The following is a 25,784-nucleotide window of genomic DNA, read 5'->3' as shown; positions in this document are numbered from 1 at the left end:
CCTCGGGGAAGCTTCTCTTCGGCGGCCATGAACCCAAACGGCTCGGGCCACAGCGGTGAAACGAAGGGGGCAGAATGAGGGGTGGGCAGCCTCGAGATATTAAAATAAAATAGAGAAGCGAGGTGGGCAATCGTAAAATAATAAAATAAATAGGCAAAGTCGCGGGGTAGGCACCTGCCAAACCTCACGCAAAATGCGTGATGGCGACACGCTCTCTATGGGTCAAAATAAAGCGCTCTCCCAGCGCTATAAGCACTAAAGCAGCCCCCATGAGTGAAGGGGGCAGGAGAGCCAGGCAAAGGGGTACCCAAAAGTCCTGGACAGCAAAGTCCAGCAAAAATTCCTTCAGGGGTCCAGGACTAGTCCATCAGGGGTCCAGGACAAGTCCATCAGGTATCCAGGGGCTGGGCAGGGCCCAGGGATTCCCCTGGGACCCAAGCAGCAGCACACCCCTGGTAGGATTCAAGCCAGAAACAAGAACAAATTGTAAGGGGACACAGCCCCTTTTTATACTGTAAATTCCTTTGTCTAGCAGGGTGCAGGCAGTGTGAGAAACAGCTAGAACTGGTTATAGGCGACAGTCGCCCAGCTGGAGGTGGAGCCAGCATTGTGGCAGGCAGGCACAGCCCTATTCACTCCTAGGTGCCATCTCTTCCCACTTCCCTGGCAGCAGATGCAGCCTTTCATCCACGGGCTGACTCAGACAACCTCCTGGGGCTCCCCAGCCCCTGCCACCCTCAAACCAGACAGTCAATCCACAAGCAGGCCCAGGCACTCCTGGGGCCAGGCTCCAGCCAATCACACGCCAGGCACAAATTACACAAATATGCCAACTTCTAAAAGTGGCACTTCTAGACTAGACACAATCATGCCGCATATACCATTGCGCAGCATTCAGTCTCACGAGTTCTCACATACCAAACTTGACCCTGCACTCCCCACACATCAGGAACTACCATGGGCATACATATTCCCCATTCATTCCTATGGGAGGGCAGGTCACTCACCACACATACACAGAGAGCACACGCACTTTACACTGTACCACAGTGAAAAAGTGCGCAAAGGCCTAAAATCACCAACACCAGGTTCCAGAAACAGGCTAGGAAAAAGCAAAAAGTTTTAGGGTGAACCTGCCAAAAGGGCCAGGTCCAACACTGGGCTTTAGGGAAAAGAGGGTTGAATGGGTTATCATCGGGGGCTGTGGGTGGGATGGTAACTAGGGGTCTTGGTACTGGGTGCAGGTGGGCAAATCAACTTTCCTTTGGCACACTTTAGGTGCGACAGCCGTGCATCGGTGAGCATCTGTGCTGCCGGTGCCATTAACTAGGAGTAGACATGAGGGGAGATATAAAGAGGTAAGTGGGGCTGGAACATGCCGCAGGAAGGGAATGTGGCACTGGAGCAAAGGTGGGAAAGGCTGTCACATGGGGATGAAGACACTAAGGGGAGCAAAGAGTAGGAAAAGGAAGACCAAGGCGGTTAGAGTGGCAAAAGCTTTTGAGATAGTTCGAGATTAAAGAAAAAGAGCAAAGGGGAACAATCGGGAGGCCTCAGGAGCTATGGAAAAGCGGCATAGAAAAGAGTGAGTAAAAGGCCAAAAAGTTGAGGAGTGAGTGAGAAAATCAAGAAAATCTGGGAAAGAATGAGTAAGGAAATCTGTGAAAAAGCAGCAAAGAATAAGTGAGAACGTCAAAGTAAAGCAGCACAGAAAGAGTGAGTAACTCTTGAAGAAGAGGCAGAGATGGGTATAAAAATCAAGAGAAGGCCGACAGGAGGCAAATAATGATTGAGAAGCCAAAAAAAGGGCAAAGCAAATATTAGTAACCAAGAGATAAAGTGCCAAAAGAGCTGATGGCATTAGGCCAAGAGCGGCAAAGAGTGGAGCACAGAGCTACAGAGATAGCATGAATGCAAGAGAGCAGAAGGTATAAGGAGAGAGAGAAAAGATATATTCAAGAGGGTATATTTGTAATATATTGGTTGAAATGTACAGCCTACTGGTTTGAAAACATTACATTATGGTTTTCCTTCATAACGTACTGGTAGACATGCATATATGAATGATTCACATACATGACTTATTGTGCTAGTTTATACACATAATGTATACGTGGGTATGTATAACATATTGTTAGGAATTTTGGTCGTTTTCAACCTTTTTGCTAGATGTTTATCACAAATGATCCAAGTGGTTAGTGCTTGAAATGCATATATATTAAATGGGATTGTACAATCCATGTATAAAAACCTGCCTCCAATTGTTTCATGATAAGCAACTTGTGACTCGCTCATCCACATTTTTAAAAGAAATAATGTAGCCGCTCATCTGTAATAACTTACGGCAGTTGAGTTCTGAACGTCACAATGCTTTCTGCCAGAGCCAGAAACTGAGGGGATGGGCTGGTCAGGTAATGGAGCATAATTAAAGCAGCTTTTTAAAGAGGAAAACAGAACATTGCTTTTCTTAATTCTGCTGTTTTTCTAGCTGTACTGTAATAGGCAGAAAGGAGATATTTTTTAAACATAAACAACAAAACAATTAAACATGACCTTCGTGCCATGAGTATCCGCAAATCATAGTCGGAGAATGTAAATTCCAACATTAGAGAATTATGCAGGAGTGTGAAAAGTGGGCTCAAGTTACATCCACGTCCTCCCGTTCTGGGTCTATTTCTGGCAGTGTACAAATATCCCCACGGTAAGCATGCCAAGCCTCCCATATCTTCCCCCATTTGCGGGGTCTCCCTCTGGCCACATACACGGATCTCTCCCGAAACATACACCACTCAAGGTCCTCAATCCATTTCCCCAGCTGAGGAGCTCGTCCAGCACCCCATAATTGTGCGATGTTTCGCTTGGCAACAATACATGCAAGAGTAACCCAAAATTTACCATGACTCGAGAGGTCGGAAGGCTCCCATACATTAAGGAGGCAACAACGTGCCTCAAGTGCAATCTGTACTCCCCACACCTCGCTCATTTTCTCATTAATCTTGATCCAATAGTTATGGATCTCCGGGCACTCCCACAAAATATGCATAAACGTTCCAACCATACCACATCCTCTACGGCAATCTGCATTTGAAGCAAGCCCCATGCGGCACAACCCTGGACCCGTGGTGTAGGACCGGTGAAGGATCCTAAGCTGCACCAAACGAAGTCTCATGGAAATCGCCACTTCCCGAGGGGAAGACACAGCCTCCCCCCAGTCTTTGTCATCCAAAACCAAGCCATCCGCAACACATTGTTCCCGGACTTTCACCAGGGGATCCTCAGTGTGATTGACCAATTTCTTGTAAACTAGAGAAATCGCTTTGGTAGGAAGATACCCATCCAAAATTCGATCCTCCAGCGGAGAGGCCACCGACGGTTTCACATCCCGTAGGATAGCCGCCGCTAGTGCATGCTTAATTTGTAAATAGCGATACCGCTCACTCTCATTCAGTTGGTGTCTGGCTTGCAGTTCCTCAAAGGTTAATATCCCCTTCTTACCCCATATGTCTCGGACCTGCGAGATACCAATCAGGTCCCAGCGATCGAAACCCTTCGACTTCCACAGACCACCCAAAGCTTCCGAGTTCCACAGTGGCGTGGCCATTGTTATCTTCCCCTCCCATTTAAGAGCTCGGTTAGCCTCATGCCACACCCGCGGCGAAACCGACGTCGGACCCAGCAGAGGAAACCTGCCGTGTCTGGCATACAAGACCCTAGTGTACTCACCCCCCCTGGCAACTAGCCACGATCCATGGCAAACCCGGAGTCTGCCGGAGAGCCATAGATCGCATGATTGATAGGGGCTAATTGGGAGGGCCAGTAGTATTTCCTGATATTGGGCAGTCCAATCCCACCATCATACCAGGGTAACATCAATTTGGATAGTGCAATCCGCGGTTTCCCGGCCCAGAGGAGTTGACGCAGCAATGATTCTATCTCATTAAAATAAGTGGGGGCTACGGGATCGAAGGAGTTTTGCAAGGCATATAAAAACCGTGTTAGCGCCATCATTTTAAACAAAACCGCCCGACCCAACAGGGAAAGTGGCAGCTCCCTCCATTTTGCAATATCACAACGGAGTCTGGCCAAGGGGGGACCCAAATTAGCGTTGAAGCGCACCTTAGGATCTCTTGAGACGTAAATTCCAAGGTAGCGAAAGCTTACCAGTTCGACTTTTACCGGACAGTTCGCTGGCACTCTAGGGGGGTCACCGCTCAACACAAAAAGGACCGACTTCGCCCAATTGATAGCGAAACCCGAGTATCTCCCATAAATTGCTAAGATGTCCAGAAAGACAATCAGGGACTGCCGGGGGGAAGTCAGGTACATGAGAATATCATCAGCGTAGAGCGAAATTGTATCCTCCCACTCCGGGGTCCATCGCAGCCCTTTGATTGATCTGTCCCAGTGTACCCAAGCCGCAAGCGGCTCCAGGGTAGGGCAAACAACAGTGGTGAAAGGGGACATCGCTGACGGGTGCCCCTCCCCAGCTGGTAATCGCGGGACTTATGGTTATTCACCACCACTCGGGCCAACGGAGCCGAGTACAGAAGACGGATCCAACTTATAAATTCTGCTCCGAACCCTAGCTTCACCAACACCGCAAACAGGTAAAACCATTCCACCCTGTGGAACGCCATAGTAGCGTCTAGCGACAGGAGCACCGCCGGCTCGTGAATGCGGGAAGCACCCGCCACCACTCCATGGAGTCTACGAAGATTAAGAGCAGTATTACGGCGCGACATGAAGCCGGACTGATCCGGGTGCACCAGTTCCGAGACAACTTACACCAACCGGTTGGCAAGTAACTTGGCTAGGACCTTAGGCTCCGCATTCAGGTGAGAAACGGTCGATAGGAGGAGCACTCCAACCGAGGTTTGCCATCCTTATAAATCACAATTATATTGGCGATGCGTTGGTCATAAGGATAGTACACCACTTTCTCTACTCTCAAGATACATATCTTTTAGGAACGGAGCCAGGCGGTCTGCATGCAATTTATACAGTTCTATGGGGATACCGTTCGGGCCCGAGGCTTTTCCGGAGTGAACCCCCCCGGATAGCCATCGCGACCTCGTCATTCGTGATAGCGGAATCCAGAAACTCCCTATGCTCAGGTGACAAGACGGGCATTGGAATATCTCGGATAACCTCCACATTTTCTTCCACCATGTACTGTCCCATCGAAGTGTAGACCTCCTCATAATAGCGGGCAAACTCATCCACTATACTCTGTGGATCCGTCTTGACACCCGAGCCCGCAAGCTGCAGCTCCAGCACCAGATGCGATCCCCAATCACCCTACTCCAGCCACGTAATCAATTTCCCAGCCTTATCGCCATGTTCATAAATTCTGCTTTGTGTGTTGGCATGTTGCTCCCTCGCGCTATCACAGCCCAAGTGTGTGTACTCGTCTCTAAGGAGACCGAGGCGGCGTACCGCCCCCGGATCCCCATCAGTGGAGACCACCCTTTCCAAGGCCGATAGCTCCGCCTCAATCCTGTCAATTTCCGCCCTACTCCTCTTTTTCTGCCCAGAGATTAGGGAGAGCGCCTCCCCCCTGACTACAGTTTTGTAGGCCTCCCAGACGGAGCAGCCGGAGTCAACTGTCCCCGCGTTCTCTCAGAAGTAGCTATCCGTAACACGTACTATCTCCTTTTTGGTAGTAGGGTCTCTCAACCGCCAAGCGCTAATTGCAGCTATCCCGGCCACATCACTTTGTCCGATTTTCAGTCGAAGCCAAATCGGCGAGTGATCAGATACTCCTCTAGCCAGATGACTCACTTCCTGAACAAACATCGCCTGCGACGCAGGCACCAACACATGATCAATCCTGGAGAAAGAGTGATGTGCCACAGACACATGTGTATACTCCGAGTCACCGGGGTGCTGAAGTCTCCACCCGTCCACCATGCCGGTTGCGGAGACAAAATCCGACAACCATCTACGAGAGGGCAATAACACACGGGAGGGGTACCTGTCCAGCTCACCATCCATCACAGCATTGAAATCTCCCCCCACCACCATGATACCGATGGGCAACGACAAAAACACCCTGCTCAAGTTGCGAAAGGTGTCTGTCTGCAGCGTGGGGGGAACATATATTGAAAGGAACGTGACAGGCCTACCCTCCCAGAGCCCCGAGATGCCAACATATCGGCCTCGATTATCAGACCAAGTCGCTTGTATGGTGAACGGGAAGGAGTTCTTAACTAAAATCCCTACCCCTCTAGAACCTGAGGCAAAACCGGAATGGGCCACCAGTGTATACCCTCCCCGGTGCAGCGCCATACATCTCTTACCCATGAGATGGGTCTCCTGTAGCAAAACCACATCTGGCGATCGTCGTCTGATTAGCTGCCCCACCATAGCACGCTTGATCTTATCTCCCAAGCCATTCACATTCCAACTGAGGACGCATATACCTAAGCCCAACCTAGTGGAAGGCATACTCATCCCCCGAGAATTCTGATGCATTCCGTGACACCCATAGCAGACACAGGTCATAAACAAAACACAAACCAACGAACACAAAACCCCTAAACCCAACTTGCCAACCCCCCTCCCTGCACCCCTGCATGCAACATATGCACATCCCCAACTAGCAGTGTGCCTGTCTCCCCAAGACTAACTACTGAATCTAAACGTAGAAAACGGAGGAGGACCTTACAACAGGCCACCGACCTCCACAATCCCAACCCACGAACAAACCCCATCAAGAATGTTTAATAAAAACCAAAAATGTTAATTATATCGATGGGGGAAAGAGTTCTCCCCGGTCAAACCAGCACCCCCACCACCATAGTCAAACTGACACGAACAGAAGAAAGTCACTGTTCCTCGTTTTCCGCCCGTGTGTCTTCCTCTGCATCCGGCACTTGAACACGGTCCAGCCAGTCCACAGCAGCCTCAGGATGGTCAAAAAACCAAGTCTTTCCGTCGCGCTCGATCCGTAGGCGGGCCGGGAACAGCATGGAGTATTTGATTTCCGCGGCCCGCAGCTGCCTTTTAATTGCCATAAAACCCTGCCGTTGTTTCTGGACTGTCTGGGTGAAATCGGGGAAAAAGAGCAAGGAAGCGTTCTCAAATGCCAGAGGTCCGGAGGATCTTGCCGTCTGCAGGATGGCATCCTGATCCCGAAAATGTAATATGCGTGCAATCATAGGACGAGGTAGCGCCCCTGTCTTTGGGCGTCTGCCAGGAACTGTATGGGCTCTCTCCTCCGTAAACAATTTACGGAGGCCCTTGGGTTTCAGGTGGTTCAGGATAAGATCTTCCACAAAAAGATCCGGGGCCTGCCCCTCTGATCTCTCCGGTACGCCTAGGATGCGGACGTTATTGCGCCTCGCCCGTCCCTCATATTCATCCAGCTTTCGGTCACATTGAGCCTGAGATGCCTTCAGGTCTCTCACCTCCCGCTGAAGTTCCGACACATCATCTGTGAGGCTCGATGTTTTGATCTCAAGTGACTTGACCTTTTCGGTGGTTTTTGTGAGGTCCGCGCGAATGAGGCCCACCTCAATAGTCACCGTGTCCAATTTGGAGTCCATCCTACCAAGGGAGGACTGGATCCCGGTGATCGCTGCCATCAGGTCCTTCATCGTCGGGTCCTCTCCGGAGGGGTCACCCTCCTGGCCACCCGCTTGAGCGCGCTTCTCGTCCACCGGGGAGCCCTTGGAAAAACTGTACTTCTCCAGTCTATTAGACTGCACCAGTCTGGTAGTCTTAGATGTTTTTGGCGGCGGTTTTTCGGGGTCCCCTCTCGCAGCCATTCTCAACCTCTAGCAGGACACCACCTCCACCGATCGAACAAGGCCGCGGCAATGTGTCGCCCAGTCGATCAAAGCCTGTCGATCGCGGGTTTCTCCGTCCCAGCAGGGGGAGCACAGTGTGAACAAGTCTGAGAGGGGAACCCGGAGGCACCACAGATGCGACACGACTTCCATGGATCGAGTGCCACCAAGCACTTCCGGAACCACTCGCCGTTGTTGTTGAACTCCAGAGCGGGCAGCGCCACACGCGGGGTCCTGGTGACGTTTCCTGTAGACCCAAAACTTCCAGGCGACCATATTAGGTCATCGGAGCACACAAATCGTTCAAAATTCCACCTGGTGGCTCAGGTGCTGGTCCCCCACCCAATGGTAGGGACGGGGCTCGGGATAATGTGCTGGATGGCAAGTCAGGATGTGGCGGCCGGCGGAGCCGATGCTCAAGCGGCCATTTTGATCGCTGGCGCGGCTCCTCCAGAAAGGAGATATTAATCACAAAGGGCCCGATTCACAGAACTAATTTGAGACACAATCCTAAACTTACTACTTTTGGTGTTCACAGAAGGCACTAACTACTTTTGGTTAAACTTACTACTTTTGGTTAGACTTACTACTTTTGGTATTCACAGAAGGCATTTGATAGTAGTAAAGTTATTTTACTACTACTAAATGCCTTCTGTGAATACCAAAAGTAGTAAGTTTAACCAAAAGTAGTAAGTTTAACCAAAAGTAGTAAGTGCATTCTGTGAATACCAAACGTAGTAAGTTTAGGATTTTGTCTCAGATTAGTTCTGTGAATCGGGCCCAAAATGTTTATTTTTGCACTCCTTAGCTAATGTTAAAATATTTCTGAATGTTTCCACACATTCAAGCTACTTCTCCTTTTTATTAACCCCTTCGCTGCGGGGTGTTTTCCCCTCCTGTGCGGGGGGGAGGGGACGCGCGCGGCGCCCCCATGCTGATGACGAGCTGAGCTCGTCTTGAGGCAAAGCTGAGCTGCCCTCATGACGAGCTGAGCTCGTCACGGCCGCACCCGTTTTTAGAACGTTCAGCACAGCGGGGAAATTAGCCCCGCGTGCGAACGTGCCAGCGGCCGTGACGAGCTCATGAGTGGAGCTCAGCTGTACTCCATGACGAGCTCAGCTCTTCAACAGCATGGATGAGGTTAAAAAAAAAACAACGAACTTGTACTATCTATAAAAACTGATTGTAATCTCATTTTCAAGTAAATATCTAACAGGTTTTTAAATGTGTTCAAACTTGAGCTAGAGATTCTGTTTTTAGTTTTCAGTTTCAGTTTCAGATCTTTATTCGGATACATTTTATGGTTTAAAAAAAAAAAATTCAAGCAGAAAAAAGAACAAGACCCGAGCTCCGTGGGAACAATGCAATATAGACAACAAGTATCGCAAATAGTAGCATTACCAAGGTAATATGAGCCGAGCGGGCCTGTGGGAATAAACAATAAGAGGAGAACAGGGAAAACAAAACAGACAACTGGGGTCCAACATTAGCACCACCCGCCCCCACCCCCTTGTCCACCAGACAAGGGGAAAAAAGAAATAATCCGGGAAACTATGTGGTCGCGTGCGTTGTTGTGAAGAACCATAGTGAGGGAGCTGTGTGTCTGAGAGGTGCAGAAGTCTGAGGTATCGGGGGCATGCCAGTTCTCGGAAACTCAGTTATAAGTAGGGTCAGGAAGGGTTGCCACATCTCTGGGAAATCAGACCCCTTGCCAGCTGTTGTGAGGGTTAACGTTTCCCAACACCAGCCAAAGTCGCTGTAGCCATCCGGAGTGTGTTGGGAGCTTGGCAGAGCGCCAATGCACAAGGATATTCTGTGTGGCTGCGCCTAATGCGATGGCAATCAGTCGGCCCCTGCGGGATTTTAGCAGGTACATCATGGGGTTGGGTAAGCCCAGGAGAATATATGTAGGAAATCTCAGGCGCTGCGTCTCAAAATGGGTGTCTATCTCATCGAGCATCTGAGACCAATATGATTGGAGACGTTCACAGTCCCAGAGGAGACGCAGTAGGGTGCCCACCTCCCACAATCCCTCCAGCAAAGGGCACTCTGTCGGGAATCAAAGCATGTAGGCGCTCTGGCGTTTAATACCAGTATGTGGCTATCTTAGTCAGTGTCTCAGTGAGCCCTGTGTGGTATGCTGAATGTCTAGCCCTGTGATATATGCCTTCCCATTCCTTGTGACTAAGCGTACTTCCTAGGTCTCGTTCCCATCGTGCTCGACCAGCGCTATATGTGTACGTAGAGGACGTCAATAACTGCTTATATAGGTCGGAGATTATTTTTTTATCGATGTGCGGGTGAAGAGCCATTTCTCATAGGAGGTCCAAAGGCGCTGAGCCCCAGGTTTAATGTGCGGTTGAAGCGCCCAATGCCTGAGCTGCAGGTAGGGCAGGCGCTCTGATTCAGGGAGGCCGTAATCTGTCCTGAGTTGTGGAAATGGGATGATCCCTTCTAGGTCGAAGAGGTAGCCCAGTGACCGACATAGAATGGAACGCCAGGCGGAAAAGGCCCTAGAATCCATGCCAAGTTGGAATTCTGGGTTATAGAACAGTGGTGTGAGGGAGGAGGGATAGGTAGTCAGATCATGGGCAGTGTTGGTGCGGTCACAGGACGCCATGATCGTGCTTGTGATGTATGATGCATAGAGATTGGGTGGCCTGTGTGGCTTGCGGAGAAATGGAATGCCTTGCAGAGGCATGGCTGCCACTGCCTGGTCCTGGAAAAACCAGTGCTTCTCCGAATCTGGGCGATGCCATTCCACTAAATATCGGAGCTGGGAGGCATGAAAATAGAGCTGTAGGTCAGGGACCCCTACCCCTCCCCTCTCCGGTGGAAGTATCGCTATCGCATGTTTAAACCGGGGCCTGCGACCCTGCCAAAATAAATGTGCTAAATCTGATTGGGTCTGTTGAATCCAGCCTGAGGGAGAACAGAGGGGGAGGGTGTGGCTCACTGGTTAGAGGAGGTAGATACTGAAGCAGAGGTCAGACCCGGGACCAGGGTTCAATTCCCGACGCGGCAGGGTCTTGAGCCCAAATAGCCACGGACTCGATAATTCTCGTTTCGGTACCTACTCGGATCACGGGTTCACACTCTGCAGCTCTGGGCATCAGCTTGCTTAATCTCCACTACGGCCCCCCCCCCTGCGGCGGGATGCCTGGCTTCCACCTTGGGGAGGCCCAGTGCTGGTATCTCACAGGGAAAAAGCCAGGACGGCTTCCCAAGGCAAGCGCCGAGATGCCTTCGGGTAATCGAGCGCTATATAAGAACGCATAATAATAATAATAATAATAATAATAATAAGGGTCTGAAAAAAATACAGGATCTGGGGGAAGATGGTCATCTTAGTGGCTGCTATCCTGCCTTGCCAGGAAAGATTATAGTGTTTCCACTGTCCAAGTTCCTTACAGATGTGTGCGCGGAGGATGGAGTAGTTGGTTTCATTTGTGGCTTGTATAGTGGGGTCTAACTGAATTCCCAGGTACGGAATCGAGGATGTTGACCATTGTATGGGGTGTTCTTCTTGTAAGTGAGCTAAAGTGGGCGGGGAAAGGGAGATGTTGAGTGCGATTGACTTGTCCATGTTGATCTTAAATCCCGAAGCCTGCGCGAAGCAATGCTTTCAATGAAGAGGGCTCGCAACGCAGGGATCAGGTTGGGCAGGGAAAGCAGGATGTCATCCGCGTACAGACTTATAGTATGTACATCTCCGCCAAACTTGATCCCCGAGATAAGAGAATGGCGCCTAATCCGTAATGCTAACGGCTCCATATACAGTGCGAATAGAAGGGGTGAAAGAGGACACCCCTGTTCGGTGCCTCTTTTTATGGGAAAGCGAGAGGATGTGTGACCATTCACCCAAACCGTTGCCTTGGGCGAGCGGTAGCAATTAAGGATCCGAGTGCATAGCTTCTCACCGAAGCTGATGCGCTGCAGAACTTGCTCCAGGTAGGGCCAATGTATCCTATCGAAGGCCTTTTCCGCATCAATGGCCAGCAGCATGTATTCTCCCTTAGTGCGGGATGCCTTCTCGATTAGGTGCAGAACTCGCTTGGTATTATCACTTGTCCGTCTCTGCGGGATAAAGCCTGCTTGATCCGGCTCAACTAGTTGGGGCATGTAAGGTGCTAGGCGGGTCGCTAATATGCTAGTGTATAGTTTAATATCTATGTTCAGTAGGGAGATCGGCCTGTATGCACCGCAGGATGTTTTGTCCTTCCCGGGTTTTGGGATAACCACTATAGACGCTTCTAGCATCTCCTCTGGAATGGCCCTAGTTTGTGCAAAGGTGTTAAACAGGTCCCATTGTAGAGGGGCTACCTGGGTGCAGAATGTTTTATAAAAGGCCGCTGAATAGCCATCTGCCCCGGGTGACTTGCGCACTTTGAGGCGGGAGATCGCCCCTATAACCTCTTCTGTCCCAATATCCCTATCTAAATAGTCGTCCTGCGCCTGTGTAAGGGAGGGTATATGTGCTGCCGCTAGATAGTCGGCGCTATGGTGAGCGTCTAGGGGGTCGCCCGAGTAGAGCTCTGCGTAGAAGTCTCTAAAGACTTCCGCTATTACCGCATCGTCAGGGACAAGTTCGCCGCCAGAAGAGCGGATGGCCTGAACACCCTGCCCCTGTCTGGCCTCCCTCAGTTTGTGGGCCAAGAGGTGACAATAGTATGAGTGGCAAAGGCGGAGTGCCGCATATTCGGCCCTGTCCTGGTCTAATGCTGTGAGCTGCTTTCGTTCTATACACAATTGGCGCCAGGTCTGTGAGGCGCCAGTCCACTGGTGCATCTGCTCCAGCTCTGCGACCCGTTGGGAAAGCTCAGCCCTTTTACGACTATGTTCCAGGTTGGTGGCCGAGGATATAGCTATGAATTCCCCCCATATGACTGCCTTTAATGCGGCTCACTGTGTCGCTAAAGAGGTGTCTAGGTTGGCTTTGAGGGTGGGGTAATTTGCATTGGCTTTTTGAATCTGTTCGACTCAAGGCATCGCGTAAGCGCCAATGTCTAAGAGGCTGCCGTATTGGTGGGAACTTAAAGGAGGCAACGACCGGAGAGTGGTCTGACAAGGAGGCTGTCAGGATCTCGGTATCAGTTGCAAGCGTATGCAATGGGGAAGAACTAAGGAGGTAGTCTAGCCTAGTGTATGTTTTATGCGTTCCTGAATAAAAAGTGTAGGCTCGGCAGCGGGGGTGAAAGTGGCGCCAGAGATCTATAAACTCCAAGTCCTGGAGACGGGCTCGTCCAGCCGGGGAAAGAGCGCCTGTCTGGCCTGTCCGCTGGCACGAGCGATCATTAAGATTATCAAAGACTAGATTCAAGTCACCCCCCAGTAGTAAGCGTGGTTCTGCGTTGGCTGTCGCCTTAGTGAATGCGTCATGGAAAAACTTGTCTTGCCCCTCGTTGGATGCGTATATAGATAGACCCTGCTATAAAGGACACCTCTCCCAGCAAGAATTGATATGTGAGCAGTCGGCCCCTTATCTCGGCTTCTTTCTGTAGCACTCTACCCTGAAAGGATCGGGCGACCAGTATAGCAACCCCAGCTGATTTAGAAGGATTAGAGGAAAACATCTGTGTAGGGAAAGCGCAATATTTCATCCTATGATGATCCTTGGGGAGGAGATGGGTTTCTTGTAGGAGGCAGATGTCGGCTTTGGAGTGCACCAAGTAGTGAAGGACAGCTCTACACTTAACCGGGTTATTCAAGCCTCGCTCATTTAGAGTAAGGATTCTAAGAGAGGTGTTTGGCATCTAGGTTTGAGAGAGGGTGAAAGCCATGACATCAGCTGCATTGCGTATCAAGGGATGGGGAACAGGGAGAAAAGGATTATGACCCGGTGTCGAGCATCCCTCACGGCATAAAAAAGAGGGTTGTATGAGGGGACCCAAACCCAAAAGACCTAAAAACCCTTCAGAAACAAAAATCCAAAGTAATACCAAAACAAGAATATTTCAAATGAATAGGATTAGAAAAATAGTCTGTCATCCCGAGATGACCAGGAATTCAACAAAATGAGGTCCATAGTGTGACCAGGAGGAGAGCCTCAGCCCCACCCACCGCCCACCCAAGATCAATGGAAGGACATTTAGAAAGATCGATGACTCCTGGTCAGTTACTTGGTGCAGGACCCATCTCCAGTGAGGGCCTCTGACACAGAAATGAGGGCTTCTTGTTGACTCCTGGCTATTTCTGTCTTGTCTAGTTTCCGGGTGTGCCTCAGTCGGCCCTGTCGCTGCCACCCTGACAGGGAGATCTCAGGCCCCGAGCTGGTGCTGCGTTGGTCATCTTCATCACTCGGTACAGCGAGGCCCAATAATCAGCAAGAGTCTGCGAGTGATCGAAGCTGGTGAAGTTAGCCATTAAAACGAAAGATAAGTCGGAAGGGATTACCCCAGGAATATGGAATCCTCTGCTGTCGGAGGTGTTCAGTCACAGGGCGAAACTGCCGGCAACGCTGAAGTGTGATTAGGACCAGGTCCTGAAAAAGCACCGGAGAGTGTCCCTGAAAGGTGATGGGGTGGAGAGATTTCGCTCTGGAGAGGATGGCTTCTTTGGTTCTGAAGTCCTGAACGCACACAAGAATGTCTGCTGGGGAGCATTAGTCGCACGGGGTGGACCAACTCTGTGTGCTCTGTCCAGAACAATCTCAGCTTCATGGAAGGCGCCTAGTATATAGTGGAAGAGGCCCTTGCCAAATGCAAACAGGTCTCTAGTGTCCTCTGATGTCTTTACTTCCCGGACCAGGATGTTATGTCTGCGAGACCTGTTTTCCAAATCTTCCAGGTGCATTTGGATGTCCACATGCTGGTCTTGTAGCTGTATTACCTCCTGTTGGAGCATTGTTGACTCGGTCGCTGCGGTGTCGCGCTTCTCCTCTAAGGCGGCCACTCGATCCCCAACGTCTTCTACATCTCTGCGAATCTCCTTGAGCTCCGCTGTGAAATCGTTCTTCACAGATTGCAAGTCATCCCGGAGGGTTAGGATCAGCGACTCCAGGAAGGCCTTTGTCATGGGTTCATCCCCGGGATTTGCAGAGTGCTTTGGGGCCTCGGCCACGGGAGCTCCCATAAATCCCATAAATCAATTACTTTTACAACTCATTCTCTATATAAAAACATCATAAAGTGCACATTGAATTGCGAGCGTGTACTGACAATTTTACAAAGGTACCTACACGGGCCATTAACTCATCATTTTCTAACTTACAGATTGTTAAGTAAGCTTCTTCTAAATGTATGGGTCGTTTGTTCTAAAAAAAATGGGAGCAAAAACAGATGGGTATATCAGCTATAAAATTTACAAAAGAATAAAAAAATGGAGTGTTGTCTGCCCACTCCTGTCATCACATGGGCAAGGTAATTGACCCGGATTCGCAGTGTACCCCAAAGGAAAACAAAGCAGAAATTTAACTGTATCAGCCCTTAGACGAAACAATATGCCAAGTTTGGGATAGATTGCTAGCGCCCAAAGATGTCTTTCAAAGGCTTCACTTTCTTGGTCCTGGAGGTGGACATGCTCTTCCGACACTCCTAGGCGAGTTGTTGAGTGGGATATAGGCGTTAGAAAGAACACAGCCGGTCCACGGTGGTGCTGGTACGTCCACTCTGCGTGGGCGCCAGGCAAACTGCGTGAATTGTGCGCCTCCACTGTGGACCAGCGTGGAGCTCCGACCTTGGCCACTAGATAGGCTCCCCAAAGGTGAAGGTAGGTGCGTACCACGGTCACGTTGGCCCCACTAAAATCCGGCACTGCGTGCAGCCGTCGCTTCAGGGTAGTGCCAATGTCCAGTGGAATGGAGTTAGGGTTGAGCTACTCACTGCCAGGCCGGGCCTCGAAGCTGGAAGGCACAATTCAAGGTAGGCCAAGCAGGCCCTGTGTCGCTAGCCTCTCTCCTAGTACTCAGGATGTGTGGCACCAGATCGCAGCGCGATCAATGTTCACCAAAGGGCAGGGGTATCCATATGTTAGTCCGCGGGCCCTCTCACCCAGCATATCTGTAAGGGGCCGCTCTTATCGGGTATCTGCAGGGAAAGCGGCCCTCAGGGGCAAGGCCCACCTCCACGAGGCGTAGACGGCGCCGTAGAGTTGGGTCGGCGGTATGCCCGGTGGTGGGGCAGATGATCAGGCAACCTCCGGTTCCCGGGATCGGCTGCACGACGCTGTATGTTGGGGAGGTCTCCAGGAGATCCAAAAGTCCGCTTAGACCGCCATCTCGACTCTCCACTCCCCTGGCGGGTGATCCCAAAATCGAGGACGGGGATTCTCGCAGCCTGCTGTGCTACTGGGCCCACCCAGTGCGCGTGCAACTCTTGGCTCGGGCACAAAAACAACTCGCTTTGAGCCTTGAAAGCCGTCCGGTTAGGGCAGGAGGCGTCCGGTCTGTCTCCCGGAGGTCCGAGCGCCCCCGCAGGCAGCACGAGGAGTATGGCCGGGGCCGTGCTCGCGTCTCCGGCTCCAGCAGGAATGGGTCAGACTGGCGGTCTCGGGTAGCCGACGATGGCGTTGGACAGCCCGCAGGTCATCCGGGCTGTCTTTAGGGCAGCTCGGCTCCAAGCAGCTAGCCTCGATGGCCGGAGCTCTGGACCACCGCGTTGTTGAAGCCGCCTCTCGGCTCTGGCGAGGGGAGGTCAGGTCTACCTCCTCGTGGTCCCCATGGGGCAGCGGTGTGCGTCGGTTACATCGAGGGTCTCAGAGCAGGTATGAATAGAATGTCATCGGGGGGTATCCCAAGGTCACCCCAAGCTAATTCAGGCCTCGCAGGGACCGATCTGCGCTGAATTGGGCAGACGGTGGGCAGGAGCTAAGAACAATGCATCCTACCTCGCCGTCATCTTGGCCACCTTCGGATACATTTTATCCATAAAAGCACAGATCATCATGGTAAAAAGGGAAACATAACAATCCATAGACAAGTGCCAGAAAAGAAAGAAGTCATGCATAACAATTAATATAACATAAAATCAATATATACAAAGAATCCCATAAATCAATTACTTTTACAACTCATTCTCTATATAAAAACATCATAAAGTGCACATTGAATTGCGAGCGTGTACTGACAATTTTACAAAGGTACCTACACGGGCCATTAACTCATCATTTTCTAACTTACAGATTGTTAAGTAAGCTTCTTCTAAATGTATGGGTCGTCTGTTCTAAAAAAATGGGAGCAAAAACAGATGGGTATATCAGCTATAAAATTTACAAAAGAATAAAAAAATGGAGTGTTGTCTTCCCACTCCTGTCATCACATGGGCAAGGTAATTGACCCGGATTCGCAGTGTACCCCAAAGGAAAACAAAGCAGACATTTAACTGTATCAGCCCTTAGACGAAACAATAATCCTCTCTCCCAGCGTCCAATTGGCTTTAGGAGGTAACTAGGTAGGGTATTTGATTCGCTCACAACTGGCAAATAACTTTCTACAGATTTTTTTCAGAATCTCCCTTTTGAATCTTGAAGTCCTATAGTGATCATATAAACACCCCCGAATCACTTTTGTATTCATGCCAATGGATTTCCGGGTTTGTAAAAATCTGAGCATGGTTGATACTGTCAGTTTTCATATTTGCAAACATGCTCTCTGTTCCATATGAAAGAGCTACGCACCAAGGATTTAAATGCTTTGTGGGAAAGGTAATAGTGCAACCATGTGTTAGAAGAAATAAAATACTCCCCGCTATACAGAGTTCCACAACCTTATAAAGGAACTCGGTGTTCAGCCTCATTCGTCTATATGGTCATGCAACTCCTTGGTTATTTGCAATATCCTTATGCATGACATGCTGCACTTTATCCCATATATAATGAACAAGTTATACATCAAGGTAAAAATGTATTCTGGATAGAAAGGGCCAAGCAAAGCAAATCTGTACAACTATTGATTCCGTGTATTAGACGGTAATTTAATTTGAATTCTCTCTAGAAGCCTAAGGTAAAAAGTTGTTCATTGCATGCTAGTACTAATTTAGTTTAGGCTTGCTTTTTAGGGTGTGGCAGAAAGAGGGACCATATTATTTACTTCATACTCTGGTCATAAAGAACAATTTTATGAAGCATGGTATCCTTAACTCATTGTTTATTCAAAAAGTCCATGATCATATTCTATTTCTTTATTAGCTCTATGCAGTTCTTTGTTGTAGACCACGCATACAATAAGTAACATTATTCCCTGCCTCCATTTCTATTTCATTTCCACACTTCTTTATGATTTTCCTTTCAGCCAGTTCATCTCATTATTTTTCAGTGAAAAATGTTGTAACCTTTAAATAGTTCTTATGCATTAGTGTCTTAACTTTGATGTTCCCAGTATTTACTGTTCACTCTCTGATCCCATCCCTTTTCTGGGCTGCCTTGTCTTCCTGGGACATTTTGCACCACTGGATGGATTTTTAGACTGCAGTGTTAAAGCTAGCTTAACTGTCTGTGCAGAGGCGAGAAACAAATCTTGCTGCCTCCTGGCAGGAACATTGATTTCAGTTTCTGTACCTGCTGTTTTTTAAAGCCTTTTTTAACACCGTGGTATTTTTGCCTTTCAGAAATACAGATATTCATAGTATTGTTCTTTCTGGGCGTGGGATATTCCCAACCAAGCTGTAATTTCGCCCATAATGTCTTGAATTGTATGGTATTTGCCTGCAAATTCCATCTTTACTTCAGGTCTTTAAAGAGTAAAGGCTAGATGTGCAATAGTGTTTTGTGGCCTTAAAGCCCGCACTTCACAAACTTACAGGGGTTGAAACCGTGAAACACCTTTGCGCAATGTATAATAGCCAGTTTAAAAATCACAAAAGGGATGCCCCCCTCCTGTATGCAATGTATCAATTGTATCTTTTTCATAAAGGTGAAACTGTCTTTTGGAACAGCTTCCTCTTTGAGAATCATGACTGCTGGCCTCTTTGGGAGCTTACAGTGGTCTAGAGACTGCTTCCATCTCCCCACAATGTCTTCCCTGGATGCGAACATGATTTTTAAAGCAACACCTACCTCTTTAATGACACAAGCTGTTTTTAAAAAAAAATTACTTCCACTGAACGCCCATGGAATCCTTTTGTCCCTGTCCAGCTTTCATATCTGAGTTTGCAGTAATTTGTAGTGGTGACAAAATGCCTCCTGACAGTAATATTACAAATACACATTTTACGGATATACATTTTGCAATGCAAATGGTTATTATATCAGTTACATCACAAAGTGAAGCACCAGGTGTGTGAAATTTGCACATGCTGGTTTGTGAACAGGGCATTGTCCAATAACCCCGAAGTGAGCTTAGGATGGAACCAAAACACTCATTGATAGGACCTTGGAGATCATTTATAGTCCAGTGATGGGCGGACATCTCTCCAAAATTGACTGATGTCCCATCCACCCTGTTTGCATTCTAAATAGGATGCACTGGACATACACCAACTTTGGTGGGGTCCCGCATCCGCCAAACTCTAAATAATCCCTTGCATTAGCACACCAGACAGCTCACAAGCTTGTACTACTGACCATCTCTTCCCAGAGTTCTGTGTAGCTATATAGAATAACAATAAAGGAGACAGTCCGGGAAGCTGCCCCTTCCCTTTTTCATTGATGGTCCTGTACCTGGCTGCTCCACTCCACCATCACAGATTTTTCAGTTCAGCTAATTGTAAGATGCAGAAACTGGAGCAGAGATGGCACCACCTCATAGGTGCAGGAGATCCATGTAACCTGAAAACAGTCTATCCCAAGTACGCTTAATAGTCAAGATGCAGTACAGAGGTGCCAGCTTTATCAGCTGACCTGCAAAGGCTTGCAATAGCTTGAGCACCCTCAACCATTGTAGAATTTGATTTTGGTGTTCAAACTATTCCTGAAGAAAAGGGAAGATGTCAAGTCTTCAGGTCTGTTTGTTTAGGTTTTGCCTACTGACATCTTTAGCTGTTTGTTGACAGCGAGATCTATTGTATTCAGTATATACCTAGAGTGTGCTTTATGTCTATCCTGCTCATGATTCAGTGGCTTTCCTCCCTAATTTTGTGTTTGTCCCCTCAAAGTAGCTTTTTGGTCTCACAGTCTTTTGATTGGATTAGTTGTACCCTTTCACCCTTTTACAGCTGGCTTGAGAAGACTGGTTTTTTTCATTTAGCACTCCACAGTAGTTCATGCCTTTTTTCCTCGCTCTCTACCTGTCAGCATCTTCTCCTATGTTTTTTTTTTTACAAAAGGACATCTCACTCACTTTTTGATCGCAGCCCATCTTTGCTTAGGGTCTGGCAACCACAACGTGCTACTGGGCTTCTCCTCATTTAGTGCCACACCTTATTGTTTTATTTTCACTTTGCTGTTCTAAAAAGCCACCTTCGATGTTGAAACTGTAAAGTGAAAAAAATCAAAAATGTCTCCCTGGGCATTACGGCGCATGTGAAAAAACAGTAGCCATCTTGGAATGCTTTTTCTTCTTCTGAGAAAACCCATTTCAAGATGGCCAGCTTTGAAGGTGCACCCCATTGGGTTTCCCGGTACTTGTTTTTTTTTAATGAAGGTAAATTGCTTCTAGCTCTACCCTTTATGGTATGCTATTGCTAGCTAATGGACACAAAGCTGATATGCTTTCAAATCAGGAAGGAGGATGCATTTCTCTAAAGTCGGAGATATAGACAGGTAGGAAGAATATTCACACTATAAGATGGTTTCCAACAGTAATGAGCACTCTCCTGAGCAGATTGGGATCAAATTATTTTGGCATTCTTTTCTTTCTAAATCTATCATCTTTTTTCAGAGTTCTACTTCTATGAATGTTACGTCAGCCACAGAAGGGACAAATGGTTTAACAGAGAACAATGAGCAATTGAAAGAAGACTTGGATAACAAGACAGATGATCACAGAGAAGAGATTGCTAAAGGTACTGAATTAGTTAGTCTATAAGTATTATACAATAATGTGTGTGTAACGGTTTGCATTCCTCTGTGATTGTGATGTTGATCCAGCGATCAGGGATCGATAATTTTTCACATACATAGGCCTATTTCCGCTACCAAACTAATCCCTTCGCGCTGGGTGTCAGTATGATGTAAGTTTATACCCAACTTACCAAAGTACATCACAGAACCTGCATTTCTCTTTAGCACATGTATTAAATGTGCCGACAGACCTATTGGTTAATTAGTTGATGACAATAATTATGTACTCATCTATACTACTAAATAACAGACTCAGCGTACATTTTAATATTTTATCTTAAATAATGTGGAGTAAAAATAATGCTCATCAAGTACTTGTTATAAAATGCAAACCAGGGATCATCACAGTGAAAATATGTTAGCAATGTACAGAAACAAACTCATAGCAAATAACAATGCATTGAAGGAGTGGATAGACGAAGAGAGAAAAGTTTGAGAGTCAAAATACATCTCCAAATGATAATGCAAATTCAAAATATCATCTATACTAACCCAAATAAGATATCAGGGAAATCTACCCTCTTGGCCAAAGAAGGGCAGTGGGACCCCTCGAGAAGATTCGAGTGGCAAAAGATTAAGGTTGGGATCAGGATCAGAAAGCAGGTAGGCCTCTATCTGCAAACAGCAAAACCGACGACAGCGATGATCTCCAGCTAGCTGGCCTACACCTACTCAAACCACACCCAAGGGGCACCTCAATTATACTCTAAAACGTAAATGTCCAACACACATTTGTTTCAGTATTCGTAAAATCTCTGACTCTCATTGGCTAAGAACGGGGGTGTTCTCTCAAACCACTCTCTGCGTGATCTCTTAATCAGATGTCCCATTGTCTTGAACATTCTGCATGACGGCTGATTCTACCCTGGAAACAATTTTGAACACAAACACAGCTCATATTTCCTGAAGAGTATTGTATGTATCAAATGTATCAAGTCTTTCACGCTTTCTTTGTTTGCCTCTGCCATCTCATGAGGAAGTTGCATTGTTTGCACTTGCTTATCAAAAATGTCTTCCAGAGCTTGGCAGTCAGTCAGCACACTGTGAAGGTTTGATTCATGCATTTTCATTTTCTGCTCTCATTTCAAACTCATTTTATTTCACTTCTTCTAACAAACATTTAACCCCAAACTAACATGCGGGTAAGTAGGCCCATGCTCGCCTTTTCTACTGTAAAAATAAACACATAACATTATTATTTTCATGAAATGTAATTTAATTGCACACCATCCCAGCATTGCACTAACCCATGCACAACCCATGTTATTCCTGACAAAATATTGTTAACATGCACAAAAGCAACATTAGTCATTATTTTTCTTAAAGCTTAGCAGAATGCGGCCTAGTTTTCATGCATTAGCGCACACATTAGTTTGCACATGGGCAAAAGCATTTCCCCTTATTTTAACGTTTATTAATAAAATATTCACTGCACACTGTTAATAAATGTTACTGAGGGTTCAATCCGTGCAGGTTTTATTTTCGCAAAAACCCTGCTCCATCAATCCCCCTTTGATGGCGTTTTTGAGCCATCATAAAATACCCAACATGATATAATTTGCCACTTAATTTTTAAAAGGTTGTACTCCTTTCTCATTTTATCATTCTTCCATCTAAGTCTTTCATGAGCTCATAGTAATTTCCTCTCTTATCCTCTAATTCTATCTTTTCTCTCTTCCTTTTTCTGGCTCTACGTTTAAGATGTGTCTCTTTCTTTCTACAGTTACTTCAACTAGTGAAGTAATACATATTAATATTTTTCCTAATATGCTGTTCCCAAAAGTAGAAAAGCAATTTCCCACCGAGGAAAAACTCCTACCAAGTTTCTCCCAAACACCATCAACCTTCAGTTGTATCAAATCGTCATGAAGTTCAGTAATATTTTTTATTATACCCGTCAAGTTTGTTACTTTTGTCAGGGATATAAGTACAGCATTGTTATATATTCAACATGCTACAGACACCACCGTCTTTTGCCAATAATATATCAAGGGCAAGTCGATTCTGTAAAACCATTGACCTAATCGCAACCATTTCAGTATCAATCATCAGGAACCCACTAGCAGTATCAGGTGATAAACGATCAACCACTGTAGACAATTTTCTAATGTTGTGTGAATTCAGAATAACTCCAACTGAATGTATCAGTGCTCCAAAAATATCCCCTATTATCTCTGAATAACTTGCTCCTCTCTTATTACGTATAAAAATGTTTGTTTCATTTCATTAATCTTATTATTCCTATCTATGTGATAAACTTTAGGAAAGAATATGCCTAATAACAATGTCCATACCAACTTGCAGGTAACCTGTAATAAGTATTCTTAGAACACACATAGTAAATTCCCAGGAAAACAGGATCAGTTCCTCCTTTCAATCCCCAACTTCCTTTAATTAAGAAAGTATGCTCACATTCACTAGAGCCAATGAAGTAACTATGAAGTTTAGTATTTTCTCTAAATACACAAAGCTTTCCTCTATGTAGAAAATCTAGAGTCATGGCAGCATAAGTCTCACCCTTTTTATAATCACCCTCTCTGAAAGCCCATGGAGGTACATAAGACTTTTTCTCAGCAACTTTCGTTTTTGAAATCTCGTCTTCTATCTTCTACCATATTCATAAATTCAATCTCTTCATGCCATAATTTACAAGTTAAATTATTTCTATGTGCCTCGATTGTATCTATTTGTTTATTACTAATGTAAAAATCTCCCATGTATGCTCCATAAACAATCTTCAAATGTCTCCTAATAGGATCTCTGAAAATATTAAATCAAAATTTGAATAATAATATTCTAATCCTTCCCTCTCATGAAATAGACTAGTAAAAACACTACAAGACACACCATAGGTTAAAGGTACGTGATGATATGTCACCCCCTCTGAGAGAGACAATGGTAATTGCATACACACATAACAATCTCACGCGTTCATTGTATTAACATACTCCTTCAACAATTTAGTAAAAACCTTTAACGAGAAGTCATGAATTGATTTATCATGATGATAAACACTATCATCATCTATCTTCTCTACATTAGTTTTTAAATTTTCTTTAGAAACAGAATCTAGTTAAAACATTATTAGTATTATTTTTGTGATTAGTCACTATTAGAACAGGCGCAATAAGTGTTAACCAGACCAAAGTTAGTAGTAAAACACTACATAGGCAAGTATTAATACATTTACGTTTAAAACTATGAATTTGATATCATTCTCTCTTGCTTTTGCCATTTTTAAATTCTATAAAAAATATTAAAAACCTAAATATTCTAAAAGCTTTTGAATGAAAAAATGTATCCAAAAGCCACCTAGAGCAGTGTATCGCTACACTTTAGGCCTCTCCTCTTTACCCTAACTTTTTCTTTTCTTTTTTTATATATCTTCTTCATCTTCAATCTTTTGTTATTTTCAAAATAATCTTCATTGAATTTGTCATACCTTAATTTTCACAGTTCTTTTAAGGTGATCTTAATTTGCTTTCAGCAACTTGATCTGTACCAGCTTCTTCTTCGATTAGATTTGTGTCCTCAATTTCTTCCAACACCACATATGTCCATTTTGGAGCTGTGTATTTTTTATTTGGAATTCTTATTCTCTTTGTTTTTCGCACCAGTTCTTCTTCTGAATCACCTTGTTCAGTTTGACTATATATTTCATTTATTGAATCTGGCTTTTTCTTTTCAAGAGTGTATTTCAGTCTTTTCACTCCTTTTGGCCACACATCACCTTTTCTTGCTTTCTTAACTTGAACTGCTTCTTCACCTTCATTTTCAAGTTTGCAAGCTCTTTTATTCAGTTCTTTTCTTTGTTGTACTTGCTCTTGATTCTCTTCTTTCACTTTTTCCTTTTCTTTCTCAACAGTCTTTTGAGACCCAGTAGGTGGTGCTAACTTTATTCAACTTGTGCTTGGTTCTTCTTCATGTTTAGCTTTTTCAGAATCTGTAACACTAGATTCTATAGCTTCATGTCTTTCAACTTCTGGTTCTTTTCTTTTCTGTACCAGTAGCTGCTCTTCTTCTTATCATTCAAGTGGACTTGGGACTCTTCTTGTATAACTTGCATGTATCCAGTTTGGCAAGCCACCACACTTCACTGCTGTCGTTGTCACCAGTATAATCTGGTATGGTCCATGTCACCTGGGTTCTAAACACTGCTTCCTCAGGTATTTCTTCACCAGCACCCACTCTCCTGGAGTCAAATCATATGCTTGATCCGGCTATGTTGTAGTTGCATTTTCTCCAACCTAGTAAGACACAGAACGCACACTATAGGCCAATCCTTTGCAATAATCAAGCACAAGATCAACAGTTATATTCATCAGTTTGTTTGCTGGTACAATTGCTTGTCTCATTGCTCTTCTCATAAAAACTTCGGTAAACAGCCATAATATCGACTACAAAATATCGAAGGGACATAATATCGAGTACAAAATATAGGCTGGACAACATATCGAATGGACAGAATATAGACATCAAAAATATCGTTTTGAAGGTAAGTAATGTAATATCGAATTTTAAAATATAGATAGTCAAAATATCGAAGTACATAATATAGGTTAATAAAAATTTCCAGGGGGAGGAGCCAAGCTCGCGTCCGAGATGGCCGCGTTTTAGCTCGGCTCCGTTCGCCTGCCTGTTTTTATCATCTATCCTGCCGTTATCCTCACCCCGGGAAGCCCTCGTTGTTGTGCTGTAGTGCTAAGACGCCTTGCAGGCACTCACCTTTTGCTCCGGTGGTCCTGGGTGCCGTGGATCCTGTGTTGCGCTCCCGCTCGCTTCGGGGTCTCCGGAGCGGGCTGGCCTGGACCTTCTCGGCGGCGCCCGGACGGGACGGAGCGCGATGATCGGCCCTTGATGGCGCTGTGGACTTGGTCGTGGAGGCCGTTGTGCGTGTGGGCCGGCTGTGCTTGCGGGCCGGCTCCGGTGGGCCGGAGGCCTTGGGTGGAGGCGCTGCCTTCCATTGACGGGGCTACTCGTATATCCGGCTTGCTCCCCCTTTGTTCTCCGGTCCGGCCATTTTGATTTCCTCCGCCCGGACTCGGAGAACGGGACCGGCGG

At 46.5% G+C, this 25,784-nt stretch overlaps 1 protein-coding gene across 3 annotated transcripts in view; it reads left to right on the top strand.

The window, feature by feature from the left end:
* DNAI7 (dynein axonemal intermediate chain 7) overlaps positions 1-25,784 on the top strand; it is a 931,046-nt gene that overhangs the window by 390,406 nt on the left and 514,856 nt on the right. For all 3 annotated transcript variants that reach the window (XM_078674105.1, XM_078674106.1, XM_078674108.1), the window contains one exon: positions 20,542-20,665. In XM_078674105.1, the coding sequence (XP_078530231.1) occupies positions 20,542-20,665 (124 nt within the window). The remainder of the gene's footprint in view (positions 1-20,541; positions 20,666-25,784) is intronic.

The sequence above is a fragment of the Lissotriton helveticus genome, chromosome 1_1, assembly GCF_964261635.1.
Source record: "Lissotriton helveticus chromosome 1_1, aLisHel1.1, whole genome shotgun sequence".
Lineage (NCBI taxonomy): Eukaryota > Metazoa > Chordata > Amphibia > Caudata > Salamandridae > Lissotriton > Lissotriton helveticus.
Note: the sequence above shows the minus strand (reverse complement) of the source record. Positions and strands in the feature narration are given on the sequence as shown.